The sequence below is a fragment of the Echiichthys vipera genome (assembly GCF_963691815.1).
Source record: "Echiichthys vipera genome assembly, chromosome: 17".
NCBI classification, from domain to species: Eukaryota; Metazoa; Chordata; class Actinopteri; order Perciformes; family Trachinidae; genus Echiichthys; species Echiichthys vipera.
In genome coordinates, this window is record NC_139842.1 from 22,563,852 (window position 1) to 22,581,460 (window position 17,609).

At 40.6% G+C, this 17,609-nt stretch overlaps 1 protein-coding gene across 1 annotated transcript; it reads left to right on the top strand.

The window, feature by feature from the left end:
• The first annotated feature begins 648 nt into the window (after positions 1 to 648).
• triobpb (TRIO and F-actin binding protein b) lies at positions 649 to 17,056 on the top strand. Its single transcript, XM_083930878.1, has 13 exons — positions 649 to 1,036; positions 5,446 to 5,502; positions 5,932 to 6,000; positions 6,139 to 6,228; positions 6,500 to 6,609; positions 7,654 to 8,095; positions 9,103 to 9,346; positions 10,093 to 10,204; positions 11,459 to 11,618; positions 12,025 to 12,126; positions 15,229 to 15,315; positions 15,653 to 15,857; positions 16,000 to 17,056. The coding sequence occupies exons 1-12, from the start codon at positions 1,031 to 1,033 to the stop codon at positions 15,812 to 15,814; spliced, it is 1,641 nt and encodes a 546-aa protein (XP_083787004.1). The 5' UTR covers positions 649 to 1,030; the 3' UTR covers positions 15,815 to 15,857; positions 16,000 to 17,056.
• Positions 17,057 to 17,609: the final 553 nt, after the last annotated feature.

Below are 17,609 nucleotides of genomic sequence, written 5' to 3' on the forward strand. Positions count from 1 at the left end.
GCGTTCACACAGATCCTGTCTATAACTGTAAAGACTTTATGTACTTGGCACCCAAGCCTGCCGGCATACCTACTGTATATCTACCCTTTAACTCTTTGCGGCTGGCTGCTGTGTGTCTATAGACTTCACCTACACCCTACAGGCATTTCATAAGACTGACTGAGCTTTGGCAATTGTGGTCTGCTGGGGCATGTGTTGAAATTCCTGAACTGAAACCAATAGCTACCAGAGAGGATTTCGGAGGGGGGAGTGCCACTTTTCTTTGCAAGCCCAAAATATTTTCAGTCAAGAAAATAGAGCAAGTTCTGTATTTTTCGGGAAATTCTGGTTTATCAAGCTCCATGTCCAGGGCCCCCAAGTCCAGAGGAGAGGGAGGGAGGGAGTGACACCTCATATTAGACACTCGTTTTTATCATTTTAGACTATTTCTTCTAGTGATAAGCTGTCGTTGGTGCAATTAGTCGGTGATTTATTATCCCTCATGTCTCTGGGGACCCCACGGGATCCCCCCCGCCCCCGGAGGCCCCCTGGACACCGGTTTTTTAGAGCCCCAGCACCGTGTGGTTAGGTAGGGTAGGTTTGTTTTCTCGAAACGATCTTCGCGGATCCGCCCAGGAAGTGGCAGACAGACAGACAGAGAGACACGCAGGGAGAGGCGAGGGCGAGCAGACACACAGCCGAGGCAGAAAAGTTAGCTACGAAAGACTTGTCAGAAAATTGTGAAATTATTACCTTTGAACACGAGAAGTTTCTCCGTGTTTACTCGGGTGAACGTGCTTTCCCCTTAAGCCGGGACAGAGACGCTGCCGTGGACGTTGGCGGTTCGCTTGATTAAGTTACGGTGTGGGCATGAATGGCGGGGTTTGAGCTCAGTTCGCCCAACATCAGTGTCCTGCGAGAAAGGAAAGGTTTTGCCCGAGAGCTTTAGCTAACCTGGGGAGTGAACAAGGAGAGCAGGGAGGTTTTTATTTTCTTAAGGTAACGGTACTTTTCTTTTTTTGTTTTTTCACCCCACCTGGATCCTGTGAACATGACGGTGAGTTGCACCTTTATGCTGTTTTGTTTTTCCTGTCACTTCTTCCTGAATGTATATGTTACACCATATATATTACATTTGTACACGAACTCTGGCCTAGGAGCTTGCTATTCACGTATCTCACTTTGGGTCATTTTTTATTTTTGAGAAAGGCTAACGCAGATAACACAGCTAAGTTTATAATGTTTCTTTCCGGTCCTTATTAGTTTGGCTCGAGGGGCGTGTGACCGTTAAAACCGTTACAGCTAACGTTCAGTGTGCAGACGAGCTAAAAAGTGAATTATTTAGTTGTGTTGGCCGTGTGCCCATGTCAATTACACGGCTAGCATACATTTGGGATATTTCTGTGTCTGTGACAAGTGTAAAACTCACCATGTTGTTTGTGTGTGTTGTAGTTTCATGTGTTTACCCTGTTGTTTACAGTAGCAGGAAGTGTGATTGGACAGTAGTTTGGACTGTGTGTGTCAGTCTTTACAGCCAGCTGTGACACATGTTCACTGTCTGCTCACGACCAAGAAAACCTTAAAAATGGCTCCTAAAAAGGACCCTAGAGCTGTTGTTTCTCTAAAGGTGATAGGTCATATATTCAACTAAATGGAAGCAAGTGAAGTGAAGAGGAGAGGCGAAACATGCTGTAATGGCCCTAAAGGACAAAGCTCAGCAGACAATACCCTCCTGTTATTGTGATGGGAGACAGGAGTCAGGAAGAATGGACGTTGTCTCAAACTGTCACCAGTGTTTGACCCTCTGTCGCTGACCTCTGAAGCAAGGTCGCTGATCTGAGAGCACATGACAAGGAGAAGCTTTGTGGCATTAGGGTTATTCATCACAGATGCTGCCCTTCTTTTTCTGGATCCTCCCTGACCTCGCATGTGGGCATGTACGGACTAGATAATATCAATTCATGATGAAGTCTGGCAAATCATAGCGGCCTCCAGGTATTCGTTTGTGTGGGGATAATTATGGGTAGACCTGAAACGAATAAAGAAATCACCTAATTGTCAACTATTAAATTAAGTTTGCCAACTATTTTAATAATTAATTCATCGCTTTGAGGCGTTTTTTAAGAAAATAAAGTCAAAATGATCTGATTCCAGCTTCTTAAGTGTGTATATTTTCTGGTTTCCATACTCCTCTCTGAAAGTAAACCGAATATTTTGGAGCTGTGGGCAAAACAAGATATTTGAGGCTTTTATAGGCCATACAACTAATAGATTAATCAAGTAAAAATCAACAGATTAATCGACAGTGAAAATAATCGTTAGTTGCAGCTGTACTAGATGCAGCCTCTAAAACAAGATTCCTGTTGTATTTATAGATGTCACCTGATGTATCTATTGGTGACTATAATTTGTGCATATATGTGTGTCTGAATACCAAAAACACCCACAGTTTAAAAGACTTTGCCATATTCATGATGAAAGGAAGTTAAATGCTTTATTCATTTAGTAATTCAATTCAATCTATTTATAGTGTCAAATCATAATAAAAGTTATCTCAGGACACTTTACAGAGTAGGTAAAGACCACACTCTATGACCTATTTATGATTTACATAGACCCAACAATTCCCCCGTAGAGTACGGTGGCAACGAAAACCTTCCCTATAACAGGCAGGAACGTCGGACATAGTAATCCACAGATACCTTCTTAAGGTGGTTTTGCCATCCTGCACGGTCTATTGGAAGTCACCAGACCATAAAATGTATTAGATTAAGGAAGATCAGTAGCATAGATGCACTGGCTTATAGAGGTAAAAACTGGGTGGTACTATAACGTACCTAGACAAACACAACTGACGCCGTGAAGGGAGTTTAGATACAGAAAAGTGATGTTGAGAGATGACAGAAAATAAGTTATGTTAGTGCGTACAGAAAGGCAGCCGAGCAAAAATGATGTAGCAAGGGAATAAAATGAACAATAAGTGGCTGAAATGAAGAGAAAAAAAGAATGGGAGTGAGACGCCAGTGGGAGATGAGATGACGAACGCAGAGAGAGATTTCAGAGTGAGGAATGTACATGCCAGTGAGAGAGAGAGAGAGAGAGAGAGAGAGAGAGAGAGATAAGAAAAGTGAGGAATGTACGGTGGAAAAAGTTGCCTAATCTTAATCTGGGATCACCACATCTTTAGGTACCCAGCGCATGTTTTACTCTTCCTGTCATCGAGTCAACAGCAAAAACAGGCTTGTTCCTGGAAATATCGTTGAGCAGCTAAAGCTTGTTTAATGCATCTTCTTCTACCACACAGCTTGAGCGAGAGACGTGCAATATATTTGGTGTGCAACAGTGCTGAGTTATGAAAAAGAAGTTACTGTAGACGCTGCAAATTTCTCAAGCTTCCAGATCTTTCTCTTTTCTCTTGTCTCCAGATATTTGTGTCCTCGTCATTTTCAGACATACTTGTTGTAGCCTCCTGTCCTCTTTCATTCCCAATATGTGGCTTTCTTTGCCACCATTGCCCTATTTCAGGTATCTAGTATGCTGCGGTGCAAAAGAGCAGCACCCTGTGTAGTAAACATGTTGTTGAGATACTCTATTAACAATATAGGGCTTTGTTGAATGAAAGCAATACATACAATATTATCATCATGTGAAATATCAAGTGCTAAAGCTGTAGATAATTGTGATTTCAATGTATTCATGTGTTCTATAAAATAGTCTCATGAAATTATATCAATAAAGTTAAATATAAGCATTTATTGATGACAGTTCCAGTTTCAAAATACATTTTAAAGCAATAACATTGATTAGGTTTTTTCTTTAAAACCCCCAACTACGATTTGACTCATAATCCCTCTCAATTATCACTTATGACCCTGGTACTGGTGTCAGACTTTACCTGATTTTCTTTTCGTTTTCTTTTGTTGTGTTATTGAAGTTTTTGGGGCCTTTTGACACTAGCCCCCACGCATGCACAAGCATGCATCCAGGAGGACGCTATTAAAACGCATAACTGAAAAAAACATAAATACAGCGCGCAGGGATGGAAAAGAAATATTGATACACTTGAGTATTGCAATATTATGTTTTGAAATACTGTATCGATTCTCAAAAACACTACAGATTTATAATTAGCAGTAATTAGTGGTTCATTCAGTGTTGTTAAACGCTAGATGGCAGTGTTGTAATGTTTCTTCAGCCATCTGACTCTTCCACTCGACTGTAAGGAAACAAAGTGTGCCGATATTTAGATGGGAGGGCGACCAATGGTGGATATATGTACAATGCCGATAAAACTGTTGTTGTGGGGTTTTTTGTTGTTGTCTTTTTTGCATCTGATAGAATACAACTATTTAATCATTATAACAAAAGAGACACAAAATGACCAAACTTTTAACACTGTTGTTGCCTGCATTGGCTCTGTTTAGTCTGTGTTTAGTTGTAGGCTGTAAACTAAAGCATAGTTTTGAAAATGTGGTGGTAACGGCTCTAAAAGACTCCCACAGTCCCGAACATGCCCAATGACAAACCTGATATATTTTCGGCGGTAAGGGGGGCACTGGGGACATCCGTATAATAGTTTCCCGAGCCTTGGTTGAAGACTTGCTACCTTGATGGTGACATTGGCGTCGTTCCGTAGAAATAGACACAAGAGTGAGCGCTAACTTTGCTCTACAGCAGCCACACTGACAAGACCTGCAGAATTTTTTTGTTATTTGGCCTCGTAAGAGCAGGCATCAGCCGATGCCAATTATCTCAACATGCCAATAATCGTCCTGTACTATTAATCGGTCTATCACTAATCGTAACTCCTATACCATGATACATATTGTATCACCACATTATTGCTGATGCACAGCTCTAATAGTGAGGTGAGCGGAGATGCAACACGGACAGAGCTCATTCCAAAGCGAGAGTGAATCTGGGGTTGGCTGAAGGAGACGAGAGGAGGCTTGCACTTCTGGTGTCGATGAGCTGTGGAGGAGGGGTCAGCTTTGAATGTTGTGTTGACAAACCACAACCTAGAAATCCTACTTATTCTGCTTTTAAGAAAAGCAAGTTTCTCCCCAAGAGAAACTGGTTCTGTTCTTTGTGGCAAACTAAGTCAGCAGCATTGTGTCAGTTGTCTTCATATAGAATGATAGAATAAACAGGTGGTGGTGTGGTAGCTGCTAATTGCCTGTATATAGATATTATATTGAGTGTGCCCCACCCTTCAGTACAGCTTGAAGACAAGTGTTCTTTGTCCTGTTTTGTTACTTTGTTTTTCTGTTCCCATTCACTTTCTCCGGTTCTTCCTTTCTCTGTAAAATCCTTTGAGACTTGGTTGTAATAAAGCGAACAAATAGATATCTTTGACTGACACAGACAGCAGAGTTCCTTCTTTCCTTCAAGGTTTGTATTCGTAACATTTCTGTTAAACATTCGATGAATGTCGGTGAACGTGACACTGTACCCTTTGCCTCACAGCCTGACCTCCTGAACTTCAAGAAGGGATGGATGTCCAAACTGGATGATAATGGAGAGGTAAGGTACCGATGTGGTACTCTACTGTGGTACCGTGGTGTTTTACTACTCCCTTCCTTCCTTCTTTCCCTCGTTCCTAATTAGAAAGGTTGAGTGTAAGGCGATAGCGGCGGATTATCCTCGTTATCACAGTAATATCTTGGTGGCTGGGGGCACAGCCGATGTCTTCTGTCTTTGAATGATGTGCTTGAGTGAATGAGCTTCTCCTTTCACACATCACTTACTGTAGGTCTGCTGTTTAATAGGGGGCCTTCTGGCTGTCACTGTTTTTTCAGACCACTCTGAAAGTCAAGTGGTAATTGTGCTTCATTTGGTGTTGCCGTTTCAGATATTGTCATTGTTTTGTCTTGATGGTGGTTGTATTTGAACCTGTGAGTTGCCGATCTCAGTTCAGTCTTGTATTAATTGATATCTTCTATGTTCCGTTAGTGGAAGAAGCATTGGTTTGTTTTGACTGATGCTGGACTGAAGTACTACAGAGACTCAAGTGCAGAGGAGGTATATATTTTTCATTAGACCAGTTTATGTACAATATGATATTCATTAAAACTTCAAGCATAAACAAAAACATTGCATTATTTATGACAACAACACAGTGAAAGAGAAATGTATCTTGTCCCGTTGTTTTCTGTATAGAAAGATGACTTGGACGGGGAGATTGACCTAAAATCCTGTGTGAAGGTGTGTGAGTTTGATGTGGAGAAGAACTATGGGTTTCAGGTACAGGTGAGTGTCTCAGTTACAGGTAGCTCTCTCTCATAAACTGTGTATTCGTCAAATTTTTTTTCTCTATATTCATCCCTTGTCTTTCATTTCAACGTTTACCACACCCGCTCTCAATTTCTGCTGCATTATCTTTTTATTCTGTTATCACGACCTGCATCTCTGTCAGTGAATCTCCTCCACCTTTCTCTCTCTTTCAGTTTTCCTTTATCATTTCCATCTCCTCTGTCCCATCTTTGTGTCTCCTTAACCTGTTTTTTCTTTTGTTCTCCAGACACGTGAGGCTGCACACACACTCTCTGCCATGACAGCTGGGATCAGGCGGAATTGGATAGAGGTTTTAAAGAAGTGTATCCGGCCCAGCAGCTCTCCAGACCTTACACAGTAACTGCCTGTTTCATTGTTAAATATAAGCCACTTTAGGTGTGCAGCTAATCAGGGGTAAAGGGCTTTTTTCACCCCAAAAACACTTCATCTTCTTAATTAAAATGTCTTTTTTTACTGAACTAAGATGTTAGCCAAATTTCCTTGTTAACTCATCGTTTAACACTTCAAACTGGACAGAAACAAACTAAAACTCACCAAAATCTTAGGTAGTCTTTCCACTGTTCCAACAGTCACCAACTCTGGTTGGGTCGAGTAAGATGTAAAAATATGCCCCCTCTAAACAGTTTTCCTCGCCGTCTGCGAAGTGTCTTTAGAGTTTCCTACGAGTGTCTGCCGCAGCTCGTTCTTCCAAGGTAGACCAGGATATTAGCAAAATAAAGTTTGGCACTTTAATGGCACAAAAAATTACTCCAAAAAACTATAACTGATGATTTCATCAGCAATCACGCTTTCTGATTTGTCCATCCCCCCACCACAGTGACTTCATGCTTCATTTTACAAGTTGTCCTTTTACACTGATATTAATTTGGGATTGGTTGCATCAGCATTCTTGTATTGCTCATCTGAGCCATGGCTCAGTCTTGACTAAACCAAGCCCCCACCATAACGAGTGGCCGCAGTGGGGTATCCACTAGGGGCAGTTTGCATAGATCAATTTCTCATTGTCTTTGGACTAAACACAGCTTGATTCTTATTTACCAGCATCATTGCACCTGAAGAGTTTCAGTCACTTTATACTTTGTCTAAACCAAAGTTTCATTAGCTACTTGGAGTACCAGTGTATGTTCTGTTTTCATAAAGGCTCACTGCCAGCTGGGCCAAAACTGTTCATGTTGAGGCTTTGTATAATGTTAATTTACCTATTTCATTAACCTTGCTGAATTTATGAATTACTTGTTTAATTGTTTGATTGCCATCGGATTTATGAGATTATCTGATAGGGTGAGAAGAAAAACTGCTTTGATTTATTTTATTTATTTATTTATTTTGGCAGCCCTGATGGATTTATAATTTATTTTGTTTGTCTCTGATCTTCTCTAGATTACCCGACGGCAGCAGTGACAAGGAAAACTCCCATTCTCGCTTTCTGCTGTCTTCCCGTCGCCCATCGTCACGTCATGCCGACGTTCAGTCAGAGTTTCCGACCTCCGCTCCTCCTACTCATCGTAGGTTTGACTATGTCGAGCTTTCCCCTGTTCCTGCCTCGTCCAGTCCTCACCCGGCCAGTGAGAGAGAAGCAGCAGAGGGACAGGGGAGGGAGCACAGCCAGTGGCAGGAGGAGAGGAACACGAGCAGCCAGTGGGAGGCTGTGCTGTCCAGGAAGGGCACTGGCCTTGGCTCGAACCAAAGGCTGCGCACAGAGGATGAAATAGAGAAAAAGTGGGCTGAGTTTGAACGCTTGCCGTTAAAGGAGATGAGCTCCTTACCACCAATGGGATCACGGTCTTCCAGCCAGTCAGCCAATGAGGCGCTGCAGAGGGAGGTAGTGCGTGGAGTTGATTTTCCAATTTGCAAATTCAATTAAATGCAAATGAACTCATCTGTCCGGATGAAGTAAATATTTCCTTTTTCTGCCCGTCATCACTTGAGTCCCTATTTTTCTGACCTGCTCTTCAGCAGTGTTTCCCATCTAAAATATGGATGGTAAAATTAAAAGTAAAAAAGGATGCTTAACCTGAAAAGATTAGATATATACTGATTTGGGAGCACTGGTGAAACTCCTCTGTTCTGTCTCTGTGTGTTGTGATGTGCAGCTTTGGTTTGAACCTGTTTGCAGTCTCTACACATGATAGGCAAACAGCCAAGGCACAAGCAAAGCCATGGCAAAGAGCTCTGCTAACTCTGCAAGCTGTTTACTTTATGAACAAGAGCTGTTAAATTCAAACTAAAGAGCAGTGTTTGAGCACGTGTTCTTTAATCACACTGTTATTACAATATAATGAAAGCTGAACGTTTCATTTGTGTTAGAGCTTATTCTGTAGCTTGAATCTAATCAGGAATTTGAAAGGAGAGCAGTGGTTGGGCTCAAAGTTCAAATAATTTGAAACTTTGAGCATTAACATCCATAAAATCCAAGAGGTGCACACTGCCCAAGGTAACAGTGGAATGAGAGTTTGCATTATTGATCTGCCCAAGCTGCTGCACGGTGGTTCTGCCAGTGATCATGTGTAGATTATGTGTTGGCAGTGGGACACAGCAACGGAATCACTGATTTGGCTAAGATGTTAATTTAGTGTATACTGTTTAAAAGTCAGTGAGTATGAATGAATATGAATGAATTATTCCTACTGTTAGTTAAGCACATTTGGCTATCAAAAAGCTTCATGTTTCTTAATAACCTAAATCTTATTACTGCTCTTGTATTTCACTGCCAACACCAGTGTTTGTGACATCTCATGTAAATATGCTCATCGCACATTAAATTGATAGGCTTTTGTCCACCACTCCTGTCGATCAGAGGGCTTTACCTCCATCTTTGTCTTTTCTCAGGTGGCGTCACTGAGGCAGCAGCTGGAGCAGCTACAAGGAGGGGGAGCAGGGGAAGGGAGACGGGGAGGAGGCGTGAGAGGGGGCTGTGGCCCCGAGGCCTCTTGCGGCCGCAGCCTGGTGGCCATGGAACGTGCTCATCGACAGGCCCTGGAGGAACTGCAGAGGCAGCACAACCGCCAGATCAAGGAGCTAGAGACAGAGAAGAACAGGCTGCTGCTGGAGGAGACACAGGACACCGCACGAGGTCAGCAGACCAGACAGGAAGAAAAAAAACAAAAGGAATAACAATAATTGGGTATTTAAATAACTTAAGGCAGCTCTAAGGTTCCCATGATAAAGAAAATTAGTCAGAAGTGGGTCAAAGGTCACGTAGAGTTTATTTATAAACTATTTAAATACCTTTTAACTTAGGAATGGGTTGTTATTGTAGCCTTGGGTTATTTTCTCTATCAACTACAAGTTTAAGTACTTTATTATATGCACAACATTTACAGAGAAGCAGTTGATGGCAATAAAAGTCTTATGTTTCAGGCTCCCTATAGCACTTCTAATTAAATATTTATAGAAAGAGGAAAAGTTCTCAATGCAAGTAAAAGCAAAATAAAAATCTAAAAATAAAAGTGCAAATTATAATGAGGGATAATTCATAAGGAATATAAAGTAAAGTAATTACCGCGGTCTGAATAGTAAATTAGACAGTAATTGCAAATTAATTAATTGAATATTAACGGGAATGTAATATACGTAGGTTTATAAGTATAAAAAAAATGTATACATATATATATATATAAAACTAAAAAATTAGCGGAAACGCCTTAATTGCAGGTAGATATTTTTCGAAATGAATTTCTGAACTTCTAAAGAAGTTTTCTCTGTAGGTCTAGATTTCTTTTACCCCTGAACTTCTCTGATCAGTAAAATCCTTGATGTGCTACTGTCAGCTAGCAAGAGATCATGTCAAAGTTGTGTCACACTATGTTTGTGTTTCAGTAATGGAGGCTTTGAAGAAGAAACACAAAGACGAGCTGGAGAGAGAGGTGGAGAGAGTCAAGAGGCTAGGCAGTGGGGGACTAGATTCGCAGACTGTGCGAGCCCAACAACAGTAAGTGATTTCTGATTTTGACGGTTTAGAGGTATAGATGTACTCTTGCCACCCAGATACTCGGGGCCACAGGAAACTGGCTTATGACATTGTCAGCTAGTCTTAATGCCTGTTATCATGACACAAAAACTAAAGTATTTTGATTGAAGTGACAATCTAAAAAAAACATTGTTTAAATGCATACAGAAATACAAGACTATACAGTTTGTAAACTGCTCTGTCTGTTAGCCTTTACTTGATATGGCCTTGAAAATAAATGATTGGTTACAGCCTGGCCCTCAGTCACAGTAAGCACAGGCCAACATTGGTAATTTATGTGAGTAGCTCTCTTGTGCTTTTTAAGTGGGAGTTAGTCGGCCACAAAGGGTTTTTCTGTGAACTAAAAGGTAGAATTTGCAGACTCCACAACAATTCAGGGTTCCTTGTCTAAGCAAGGCCATTACTGCAGCGGCCACTGGGTCCTGTTAGGCACCTAAGGAATGTAGAAGAATTTGGTCATGGATTAGTTTTCCTTTTGTAAGCTTCACAAGGCCATTGACACAACTCTGTCTCACTGGCTGCTACTGGAACCTGTACTTTAGAGCTTATCTGTGTTGCCTACACTGCGTTTTTTCACTCTCTGCATGCTCTTCCTTATTTTTGTGGTTATTGGCCATGACTAGTGAAGATGTTTTAAAACCACAGTAGGAAATACTTGCCTCATGAAAACGGGGGGAAAAAACCTTCCTCATACTTTTTCACAGCATGTTGCTGTTATTAAATGTAATCAATACTATATAATATAATTCTTTACTTTAGAAGCATTCAGCAAAGCTGAGCAGAATTAGTGACGATGGGGCCAAATCCCCTCTACTTCTGACGCTCTTGCTTGGATCATACCCATACTCTGCCTACATTTTTATCTCAACTACACACCTGTAAAGTTATGTGACTGCATCTTGTTATGTCGCTATTGCAGTGACAAAATCTGCAGACAAACAGACAGACATATAAACACACACACACACACACAGGGTGAAAACAGGACCAGTGTCGCTGTCACAGCCAGTGATAAAGGAGCTACCTCTTCATAAGAACATAGTCATTTTTATAATTGTTTCTTTGTAATTTAAGTTGCTATTGTAGTAAAAATAAAGCAGGTAATGTGACGTACATTCTTTCATAATCTCACTCCAGCATGGCAGCTGTTGTTTCTGCTTTCTGTAGTTCAGCTCAGTAAGGACCCAACATGAACACATCTATCCATTTTTGCAGGGCAGAAACTCAGGCCTTGCAGAGAGAGCTGGCTGGACTATCCGAGCGCTACTCACAGAAGTGTCTGGAGCTAAACCGAGCTGAGCAAAACAACGCAGAGAGAGAGAGGGAGATCAGCCGCAAGGAGAAAGATATGGAGCAGCTGAGGAAAGATAACCAGGTGAGTTATCAGCAGATTACGGTGATGAAGTTACAAAGCAATGTTTTCATGTTAAAGACAACACTATCTCTAAATGAAAAATGGTTCTCCTTGATGTTGCACTGACAGTTGCAGTTCTAAAATTATGCATGATGTGTTTATGGACTTTGGGATTCTAAAGGTTTTACTTTAGTGTGAAACACTCACTCACTCACTCACCTTTACTGTAACGTTGTATACAATAATGGACAAGTGCAGGTTGCATACAGTATCTGTTACTGTGCACTATCCTGGCTTAAAAAAATGCTGACTGACATGCTCATGTTCTTTGTTGCCGCTGTAAAAAGTTAAGTGTGGAGTCTGTAGTCTGGTTGTATAACAGGTAATCTGTGTATACCAACCAACAGCAAAGTATTCCCCTCTGCAGGACTTAAAGGCACGCTTCACAGAGGAGATCAGTCGTACACGATCTAGCGTCGCATTTCAGAGCTCAGAGGACAACAAAGACAGGACGCCCTGTGAACTAGAGGTAACAGCTCTCATATTTAATCGCCACTGTACGTATATATAAGAATTAATTCTTGATTTATTCTGAAATACTGTTGTTTTTGATTGTTCAGAATTTGATATATTATACGCTGTGGCTATACCACTGCTGTCCTAGCATGTTTTTTCAAGGCACCAAGGCACTTCAACAAAAACAGTGATCACAATGAGAGAACATTAACCATTGTGTCAGAAGAGAAGATTTCAACAATGTTTTCTTCTGTAGGATTTAAAAAATGAACAGGAAGTGTAGAGGCCACAGCTTTGAATGACTTCAGCACATCTGCACCCACAGGACATCACTAGTTTGTGTATCTGTAGTAACTGGAGTGGGTTTCTTATACATTACTTTGTCACCAAGGATTTTCTAGAGATTCTCTATGGGGTTTAGATCTGGACTCTGGGCTCACATAAACATCTGCATTCACCTGCCATGTAGCTGTACAAGAGGCCCAACTCCTGCTGCAGAAAACATCCCCCAAACCATGACACTTCCTCCTCCAAATGTAACTGGCTTCTTTACACACTTTGGGTTCAGTCTTTTCCCAGTCCTACGCCCAACGTCTTGTTTCCCATCAGACCCAAATAACCTGAACGTCCTCTCATCACTGAAGTCACTCTGGACCAGTTCTCCTCTGTCCACATAACATGCTCCTCAGCGAAGGCAAGTTATTCTTTCTGCTGATGAGAGGTTTGGTCACTGCAGAGTGGGCTTTCAGTCCAAATTGTCTTAAACGACGAAACACTGTCTGCAGAGACAGATCCTTGTCCTGTTCAGCACTGAACTGGAGACCAACTCCAGCTGCAGTGTTGAACTGATTCCCCATCGAGAGTCTTCTCATAATCCCGTCCTCTCGTGCACTTGTTTTACGTGGACGACCGGCCTTTTTGAGGGACTTAAATGAATCTGTGTCCTTGTAAAGTTTCAGTTTTCTTGAAATCACAGACTGTGAACGCCCAACCTCTCTCTGATGGCTGAGAGGGTCATCCCTTTGGCCTTCATCTGAACAACCTGCTGTCTCAGGGTTTCAGTCGCCTTAGAGCAGCTGACATCTTGCAAAGTAACCAGGAGAGCTGCCAGATAAATAGGGTGTGTCACCAGGTGTCAGATTAACACCAATAACTGGGAGATAACTGGAAGTGTTTTTGTTGAAGGGCCTTGGTTATTTAAAAAAACAAAAAAACATGTTAGGGCAGCATTGGTATAGACAGCTGTTATTCTATCAAATTATGAACAATGAAAAATTTCAATATATTAGAATAAATCAGTAAAATTATTAATAATTTTCTCTCTAATTTAAATCTCTACTGTATATATATATGTATATACGTATGTATATACAGTATAGTATATATGTATGTATGTTTGTATATGTACTGTATAATTGAACTGAAAGTAGTAGATGCTGTGTCTGCCCGTTTTTTGTAACTTCCTGAACTGACAGCAACATGTATCAGATGTGCACAAGTGTGAAAATATCACCCACTGCATTCTATTTTTTTTTTAGTCAACAACAACAAGAAGTGTGATACCAGAGGAGATGACTTAAAAAATGCAGCTAGCTTTCTGACTTTCTCCAATTAATTTAAGGACAAATCTTAATTTCAGTTCTAAGCAATTTATTGGTGTGTGTGTGTGTGTGTGTGTGTGTGTGTGTGTGTGTGTGTGTGTGTGTGTGTGTGTGTGTGTGTGTGTGTGTGTGTGTGTGTGTGTGTGTGTGTGTGTGTGTGTGTGTGTGTGTGTGTGTGTGTGTGTGTGTGTGTGTGTGTGTGTGTGTGTGTGTGTGTGTGTGTGTGTGTGTGTGTGTGTGTGTGTGTGTGTGTGTGTGTGTGTGTGTGTGTGTGTGTGTGTGTGTGTGTGTGTGTGCATTTTGTTTTTACGCCTCAGTGACAGTCATAGTTAGAGGCATTTTGTTTTCAGAAACACATTTCAGTGTTTTGTTTAGTTGTAAAATGAGTTTGGTGGGCGGGGCTTGGTTTTAGCTTAACTTGGTCACAAATGTTTTTTCAGCTAGAGGGTACACCAAAATGTGTTTCTGAAAAGACTTTATAACATGTTATAGGCATTATAGTAACAATACTGAGTTGACTCTGCTTGGTGTCTGTTGGTTGGGAGTGGTGGGATCTAGCAGATGTCATTAGGAGCAGAGGGTGGAGGTAGAGATACATGACTTTTTAATAGATCGTCTGTCTCATTGTGCTGTCAGAAGATAGTGACAATATCAGCAAATATGAGAAAAAACATATTTCATAGAAAGTTATTGACATCAGCTTTAATACATTTTTATTAAATTCCTTCAAAGTCTTCACTACATATCTTACGTAAGCCTGGACAGACGTGGATGTAAACTGAAACTTGACCAGTTGGTGGAATTATACGGCCGCAAGGCACTAAGTATAGTGTGTTTTGGCAAAAGTCTCAGCATTAAATACCCCAACAGCAGGGCAAATTAGACCAGAAGAAGAGAAGAGTCACCCTTTATGTCTTGGGACGAGGACAAGTTGAGAAACTCTGCAACTACTCTGTTTCAAAGAGCTGAAAGTCATGGATTAAGTTATATTGGAGGTTGCAGGATGTAGACATGTAAAGCATGAGTGTCAGTCTTTGTGTCGCAGTAAGTGTTTGCTCAAATGTTGGGGAATACAAAGCATTAAAAGTACTGCACTATTCAAGTTTTGCTCAAGGACACCTAATTACTGTGACTTCTAGAGGAACTTTATATCATCATGTTCTCCTCTGGTTCAGTGATGCTGTCACCATGCCTCTGAGAGATCATTATACATTATAGCAATAATGTTGCCCATTTGTAGTTTGCCAAACTAGTGTTGCAGTTTTGAGAATACAAGAAGAATGTCAAAGTGAACAGTAACAGCCAAAAGCCCAAGTTATGAACTGTATAAATTACAGAGAACTCCCACTGTGTTTATCATAAATCAGCCAGAACACAGATTGCTTTTTTGGTGGACTCAAGTGATAATTACAAGGATTTAAGATATTTTTGTTTTGTGTGTGTGGTTTCTTTCTTTCTTTCTTTTTGGCAACAAATGAAAACCTCACTATGTTGTTTTGTTGTTTTTCTGCCAGGTTCTTCTCAGGGTGAAAGAAAACGAGATAGAGTACTTACACAAGGAGATCAGCTGTCTAAGGAACGAGCTGCAGTTTCTTAACACGGTACTGTGTGTGTGTGTGTGTGTGTGTGTGTGTGTGTGTGTGTTTGTAAACCCTTCACATCCTTGAACAAGGTGGTTAAGTGTCTTAAAGCTTTTGTTTTGGCTAATGTTGAGAGCATTAAAAAATGAACACAGAGTTCATTAAGAAGACACTGAGATAAATGTTTATAATTAGCTGAATGAATATTCTTATTTTACACATATATAGCATGCTTCTACAGAAAGTATCCAAGCTATTTATTAGTGGATGTGATGTTACACAGTCCAAGAGCTGGCAGATGTAATTGTAGTAGAAAAGGCAGATTGAGGAACTTGTCTACTTTCTTTTTGCCACGCAGGAGAAACGGCTGGCCTGTGAACGATATACGGAGGTGCATGAGGAACTGAGTGGGATGAAGGGCCGGAGCGAGCGAGAGATCCAGAGTCTAAAGGAGCACTTGAGGCTGGCCATGGCTGCTCTGCAGGAGGGGCAAAAGCTGGGTAACAGCCTGGACCACTGAGAGTCTGCTGCTGGTACTAAGGCTCTAGCAGACAGAGTGACAGGTATGGACTGATGTGGAACAGGCAGGGAAATGGTCTGCAGCCAACAATTCACTGTTTCTATGGCGTTCGTTGAGAGGCAGATATTAGTTTAAATTCGTATTGTAGTTGATTCAATCTTGCTGTATATTTTCTTGTTTTGCAGGTGTGTCTGCACCAAAGTGACTGAATCAAAGAGACATACAGGAAAGAAGAGGAGATGACTGGACTACAGTTCCAGCTGTATGAGAGATCATCATAGTGCCTTCGTTTTCATCGTTCTGCCAATGAGCAGCATAGACTAGCTATTAGCCGGTTTTATTACACTGGGCCACACATGGTATATATACATATATATATATATATAAATATATATATATATAAAACTGCACTTTTTATTTTTTATTTTAGATTTTGCTTGCTTTGAGTGCGAGCATGTATGAGTGTGCATTTGGTCTGAAAACTGGAATATCTGTCGAGTGACATGTTTTTAAGTATCAGGTATTGTAGATAAAGAGTTCATACCGTATCAGCTTTTTTTGTTGGATACTGGATTTGTACATTGGATTCTTGTTGGTATTGCCTCTGTGTCTTCTGCCTGAGACAGTGGGGGCCAACACAGTTACATAAGAGCTACTGTCATCTCCGTTTTCTATGTTGTACAGCTTTTGAGTCATGTTTACTCTGTAAAAATGGCACGCATTTCTTGAGAAATGGGAGCTTATCATTTGCTGTAATTATTATTATTATTTTTTACCTGGAGACAAGTGTACTTCGTCGTGTTTTATCTTAGAATATGAAATTCTGGAGAAAAAATTGGGATTGATACAGGACAAGACAGCAAAAGTTTCTAATTCCTGTCAGACTGAATTAGAAGTCAAGCTTTGATTGTATAGAAGCAAATTCAGGCTCAACTTTCTTTGGGGAAGCTTGTAAAAGCTGTTGAATGAATGTTGTCCCACATCACAGATGTGTCTATTTTTAGTCGATTTTAAAGTCCCGGCTGAGAAGAAGGAACTGTCAAGCTTCCAGTCTCCCCTGATCAGTGTTGGCATTTATGTGCCACCACATAACAAATGTCAGGCGTTGCATCGATGAGCCAATTTTTTTTTTATTGACAGTATGAATTGTGATAAAATGACTTATCTACCTGCCTTTTGAAAATATTTTCATATTTAAAGTACTGTAGAGCCCGTATCATCTTTGTAAATTATACACAATTTTTGCAATCAATAAAATAGGTTCAACCGAAACACTTCTGTACATATCATTTCACTGATGCTGTACACCTGCTTCTGATGAATAGATGCACACACGCTTTATATATATTTATATATATATTTCTGTATGAAATAAAGAAAAGGCTGCATGGTATAATGTAATAGCCCTGCAAGACATACCACCTCAAAAAGGTTTTTGTTAATACATAGGTTGTTTGTGTTTAGAGGTTCATTGTGGTGGTGTATTTAAAAAAAAAAAATAGATTTACATTTTTGAATGAACAAAAATATTTTCACCAACTCAGGGTACTTACACAAGGAGAGCAGCTGTCCAGGGAAGGAGCTGCAGTTTCTTCACACAGTACCGTGTTTTTGTGTGTGTGTCTTTCTGTAAACCCTACACTATTAGATCAATAACACGGAATGCTAATCCTCACATCCTTCAACAAGGTGGTTAAGTGTCTTAAAGCTTGGAAGCTTTCAGAAAATGCTGTGCAACACATTTTCCAGATTTTTCGGCTTATGTTGACAACATTAAAAAATGAACACAGAGTTC